Genomic DNA, 5,771 nt, shown 5'->3' with positions numbered 1-5,771 from the left:
TTGCATGATGATGCCTTAGAACTACTCGTGGCCTGGATTAACCATTGTGGGATGTAATCGTTTGGTTGATCTTTTGGTAAAAGCAAAACCTTCCTATGTTTCGAACTAAGGGACTTCGGAAAATTTATAATTATGTGGGAAAAGAATATCAAGAACGAAATGGATGTATTTCTCTTGCACGCCTCGAGCTGTTGTGTGAAAAAGGACTATTTGAGGCAATATAAATCTATTAGAGGAAGTGAGGAACACCTGACCTGCATAGGCTTTATTAAAAGAATGATTAACAGTATATATCGCATTGTCTGTACGATCATCAGCCATATTTTGTTGACATAGGGAATAACATTCTTTTATTAGCTCTGAGAATTACCTTGCATGCCATTTCTGGTCTTATTATAAAGCATGCATCACAAACAGTTTAACTGAATGTAAATGGGCCTGAAATGTACAAAAAATGAAGTGAACAGAGTTGTATGTTCTTTTATTCACACAAAAGTTGTAGTATGTGATCCTAAGTGATAACCATGACCTTCATATGCTAGAAATGCGTTGATAGCTTCCTTGACAGAATACACTGAGCGATAAAATCCGTGACGTATCGTCAGTCTCTTACAGTCTTATTGTACTAGCTAAAGTTAGTTGATAACATGCTATCTAGCTGCTTTAACATTGAGGGGCAAGTATTATATGCCAAAAGCAGCTTGGAACCACTAGTATGACACTACACCGAATTATCCTCGTCGTCTTCACTGTTTTCCAGAACGTGTGCAAGGGAATTGGCTTGCAACTTCTTAAACTGGCCTATGAAGTCTGTTGCTTCTGAAATGAGAGCATTCTTTGCAGCCTTCACACTACCAGCTCGTTGCTCCGAAAGAGGCCTCTCAGGATCAGTTGCATTGGTGCCAGCAGCCTTCTTACGAGGCTTTTTTGCGCCATCTCTTCGGGTCAACTGATTAATGTACTTCTCATGCAAAACAGTATTCTTTAGAGGCTTCAGAACTGCTGGACTCGGTTCAGCTTGCTTAGTTTTCAACCTTGACAACGGTCTCTTACGTGCTGAAGAACTCGCGCTGTACTTGTGCAGGGAAAAGGACTTTAGATAATTGTCAGGGGTCCCAGGAGAATCGTCAAGAGGAATGTTCAATTGTAAAGCAGACGGTGAAGTTTCAAATAGCGAGAAGTGATCAGCCTCTTGAGCTTGGTCAATGAGGGAATGCTTCTTCAGCAAATGTCTCACTGTCTTCTGTGCTAATAGGCTCTTTTGTTTGGCAGTCCTTGGTCTTCCGGCTAGAGGTTCCAAAAGGTTTGGAAACTTTGGATCAGACAATGTGAAATGTGCTAGAGGAGAAAACTGTGTTTTACTTCGAGGACGAGGGGCGATTGGAGTGGGCGTTGAGAGGTCAGCATGAACTCGATTGAAGCAGTCTTCAGCAGATTTCCCTGGGACCTGAAAGGATGTGTGTCAAATTGCTGAACTAACAAAAATAATAAAGTAACAAGTCACCTAGGAAAATACTGAGTAATCTATAGGACATACTACTTGACATGTTGAAGTACAAAATAGATTGTCAAAGCAACGTGACATGTTGTCGGATATGACATGTGGTAAGCATCACTAGAAATGGCTGAAATCAATTCCATGTGAGACTACTAAAAGAGCAGCACCAAAATGTTAGTTATCTAAGCTCACAGTACTATATTTTTTGAACCTGTGCTCAAAGTATTTTTGTTTTTGCATGTATCTTGTATCTAGCAACATTAACAATCTTCTGATGACCAGTTTTTCACATCCATGTTGGTGTCAACATGTGATGAGAGGATCACTCACATGTGCACATTAAATAATAAACAGACAACATTCTATTGACTGTTAATTCTTCCCCTTCAATGCAAAAAAACAAATACAGCGTGAAATGTTATGTTTCAGTATGATTATTAACCAACCCTTGTAAATATTACCAGTTGTCCACATTCCCAGAGAACGCTCTCTACAATTTTTCATTTCTCAGATACGCGCCTAAATATGCATCATCTCGTATTAGAAGAAAACATCCAAATGACACCGAACTTACAGCCTTCAAACAAAGGCAGAAAAGAAAGCCAAAAATGGAAGAACACAGAAGTCCAACAAACTATACAACTATCCTACTGCTACTATTTGACTTATTCATCATTCAGACACTACTGGTATGTTGTAGTTAGACTCTGGAAGTGTTTTCAGTATGTTCAACTCTAGCCTACTCCAACTTGTTTGGGACTGAAAGGCTTTGTTGTTATTGTTGTTGTTGTTGGACATTCAATGTTGTATACATGATTTATATTGACTGCTTAACAAAAGGAACTCAACAAAACAATGCAGTGGAATATCACAAAGTCTAGCACCAAGATCCATGAATAACTCATGCACATTCATGCACATTTTTAAAACTGGAAACCCCATTCTGAGAGCAACATTTTAACTGCAGCATTCTAATTATTTATTATTATGCTTTCTCAAGGCAGCTTGTGCAACTAGATATCAAACAGGTCTGCAACTACCAAGATATGATCATCAAACCACTAAAGGAACAAAATCGAAGGATTGGAAATACCATTTTAGAAACTTTCTTCCAGAAATGTGGGGATGGTCGAGCAGTGAAGTAAGCCTGGCGCAATATAGTGTCCTGCTCTTCTGTCCATTCATCTGACGCGCAACACTGTTGCTGTACCCCTTCTTTAATCCCGCTTAGCTCTTCACTGCATTCCTTGGTGTTCATCAGTATATCATCACCAATTTTAGGCTGCACTATGGAAGAAGGATTATTTTCACTCTTCTTGTGGATGATGTTTCTGGGTTCAGTGATGGGTACAATTTCTTGACAATCAGATTTGTGCTCCTTGTGAGTTTGTTTCCTTGATGCCTGCTTTCTTCCGGTGCCTCTCTTCCTCTTTCCTGTCAGCTCCTCACCACGACTGGGCTTTGGCTCTTGCATCTCACTCTTTTTGTAAGATGCATCTGCAGTCTTTCTCCTGGCAGGAGCATCTTGGGAATCTTCATACACTGTCTGGAGCTTATTGTGTTTTTCCATCCTTGCAGAAGCTTTTACTGCAGCAATTCTCTGGCTACTCCTTGGTGGATTCTCTAGTTTTTTGTCTTTCTTAACAGCATTTTGAGTCTTGCTGTTATGGGGAATGTCGCGGGGATTTGGTGTGAACGGCAACAGTTTGTGGTGACTTTGCTTCTCCACTAAGGGCTTGCTCACACTCTTATCACCTCGTTGGAACCGTGTAGATCTCTGAACAGGCGTAATCGCCCATTGGTTACCCCTGACTTCGCATTCCTGCAACAGAAGGTAAAACTTAAACACTGTTGCCGCAAGCTATGCCATTGAAAGATCCGAACAGAATCATCCAATGATGAACTATGATATTTGTAATCAAGTGCCAACCGTGAAATGGATGAAGCAGTCCAGTTAGCAAGCATGTTAGATTATTAATATGATGATCGGACAGGCATGAAATGGATAAAATCAAGAGGCGGGTGAACAAACTATTAGTGGCATATAAACTAATCTTTGTTTTGGGGGGTGGAAGAAACTAATCTGTTGTTGGATAAGTAGAATATATAAGGAATAGAGCAAGATTGTACTTGGTAGCATGACATACTGGAATATGTTAAACCATTGATAGTTGGTTGTTGTCACGGAATCCCCAGAAATCAAGAAATGGTGACAAATTTTGGGAAGAAAATTGGGTTTTGTCTAACTAGTGGAGAAAGATCTAAACAACGTGGCCAAATCTCCTTCTCAGGCAACTAAAATGCGCAGAAGAGGAGGAAACTAAGCACATAAACGTAACATCCCGTGCCCCCAGATTGGAGCCGGTATCTGCAACCAGGAAGAGATTTGCCCCCCTATACCTCTTCCGCCTCGTCGAGCACAATAGGGTGGTCCGGATCCCGGCCGGTAAGCCGCGCCGACCGGCGTGGGAGAGCCTTCGGAGGTCGTCCCGCAGCTCCGCCGCTCTCGTCGCGGGTGCATCGGCTTCTCCCCGGGGTTGTGGGGGCGGCCTGCTTCTTGAACTTGGAGGCCTCCGCGTCCTCGTCCCGGTTCCTGGATGGGGACTGGATCCACGGAGACGGAGAGTTGAGCGGAGTCGCGTGGTGCGAGCGCAGCCGCCCCTTCCACTGCGTCCCGCCGGCCGCCGGGGTGGAGGGTTCCTGCTTCTTTACCATGTTTGTTGGCTGGAGAAAGGAGAGGGAGAGAAAGGGGATCGATTACTGGAGAGGCTGGAGTTTGGAATGAACGGGAGGGGATTTTGAATGGAGAGAGGAATGGGGGCGGTCGTCCTGGACCCTGGGCCGAATGGGCCAGGTGAGTGTTTGATAGGCTCGGTACCATGTTGCTCATTCCCGGCCGGCCATGCTTCAGGTCAATAGAATGCTTCGGGTCAAGAAATTAATATGAAAGTCATCTAGGAGTACATAAGTTGCCTCAAAAAAAATCTAGGAGTACATAATTCTCAAAAATCTAGGAGTACCTATTTATCTCAAAAAAAATCCTGGAGTACCGTTTCATAGCTTCCTTTAAAAAAATATCCTTTTTAGCACGTGGTACATTCTTTGTAGTCGCTTAGGAAGTTTCGACTGGTTTTGCTCGGAATTTCTAACATGATCACAGAAGGTTTACCATGTTGCTTCGGTGAGTCTGAGTGGAATGTTGGAGGCTCGGAACAAATTAGGTTTTGAAACAAACACCTATATGAGTTTCTCGGTGGCTCCGGATGAAAGTGGTTTGGTGGCACCGAGGTGAAAGAGAATAGGTAGGTATAGTGGAATTTCTTGAGGTGGTTTGAGGAGTTTTTGGAGTTTGATCTTTAAGTACCTAGAGCAAAGAGCTCGTTGTCACACCCTCATCCCTTCTAGTAGTATCGACATGCCTAAGGACTCAATGTGACCTCGAATTACAAAAATAAAAATGAAGAATCATATGGCTTGACCAACACTTGAAGTTTTTTTAGGGGTCACCTTCCATTCCAATGTTGTTTCTATGAAGAACTTTGTCTGAAATAAACTTGAAGCATAGTTAGTTCTTCAGAATATGTTGGCATGAATTATTGAAATACACCTTGGGGATTAGATGCACTTTCACATCTTTTGATCTGCCTCATCCATCACTCACACTAGAATCTTGATGGGAGGAGCAAAACCAGACGCAAGTATCCGCTTGGTGTGCTTTCGTCGCTACCCTGGATTAGATCGTTGACATTGGGGAACCATGATGTAATCTCCATCATCTTCGCAAACTTCACCATATCGCCTTGCGTGTACCCCACCACCAGCGCCGTCCAGCTCGCCCCCTTCATCTTCCTGAGCAGTGGTGAGAGAGATCAATGCTGAGAGAGAAAGAGAGAGTGGTGGGGAGCTCCGTGGTGAAAGAGAGTCAGCGAGTGGTGAATGCAAGGGGGTGAATGTTGTGGGTGAAGTTGGCAATACAGTAAACATTCAGTGCAACTGAAATTCAATTAGTTGTTCGGAAAAAAGTTCAATTAGCTACATCACACCAAAAATGCAGCAAAAAGTTCAGTTACCTTCAGTGAACAAAAAATGCACTAAAAAGCCTAGTTAGAGGGAGTGCACTGAAAATTCAGTTAGTTGTTCAAACACTCAACAAAAATTTAGGTTAAATTGTCATTCTAACAATCAACAAAAATCTAACTCAGTGCAGTTTTAGTGTGTCAAAACATTTAGGGGCAATTCTTTTTGGGGCTTATATTTGCAGCCACTCATAAGC

At 42.5% G+C, this 5,771-nt stretch overlaps 1 protein-coding gene across 1 annotated transcript; it reads right to left on the bottom strand.

Moving 5' to 3' along the window:
• Nucleotides 1-534: 534 nt before the first annotated feature.
• On the bottom strand, nucleotides 535-4,291 carry LOC125523416. The gene is made up of 3 exons (XM_048688450.1): nucleotides 3,899-4,291; nucleotides 2,592-3,320; nucleotides 535-1,447 (listed from the first exon to the last, which is right to left on the bottom strand). Exons 1-3 carry the CDS (start codon nucleotides 4,211-4,213, stop codon nucleotides 722-724), a joined length of 1,770 nt encoding a protein of 589 aa, XP_048544407.1. The 5' UTR covers nucleotides 4,214-4,291; the 3' UTR covers nucleotides 535-721.
• Between the last annotated feature and the right edge of the window lie 1,480 nt (nucleotides 4,292-5,771).

The sequence above is a fragment of the Triticum urartu genome, chromosome 7, assembly GCF_003073215.2.
Source record: "Triticum urartu cultivar G1812 chromosome 7, Tu2.1, whole genome shotgun sequence".
Lineage (NCBI taxonomy): Eukaryota > Viridiplantae > Streptophyta > Magnoliopsida > Poales > Poaceae > Triticum > Triticum urartu.
Note: the sequence above shows the minus strand (reverse complement) of the source record. Positions and strands in the feature narration are given on the sequence as shown.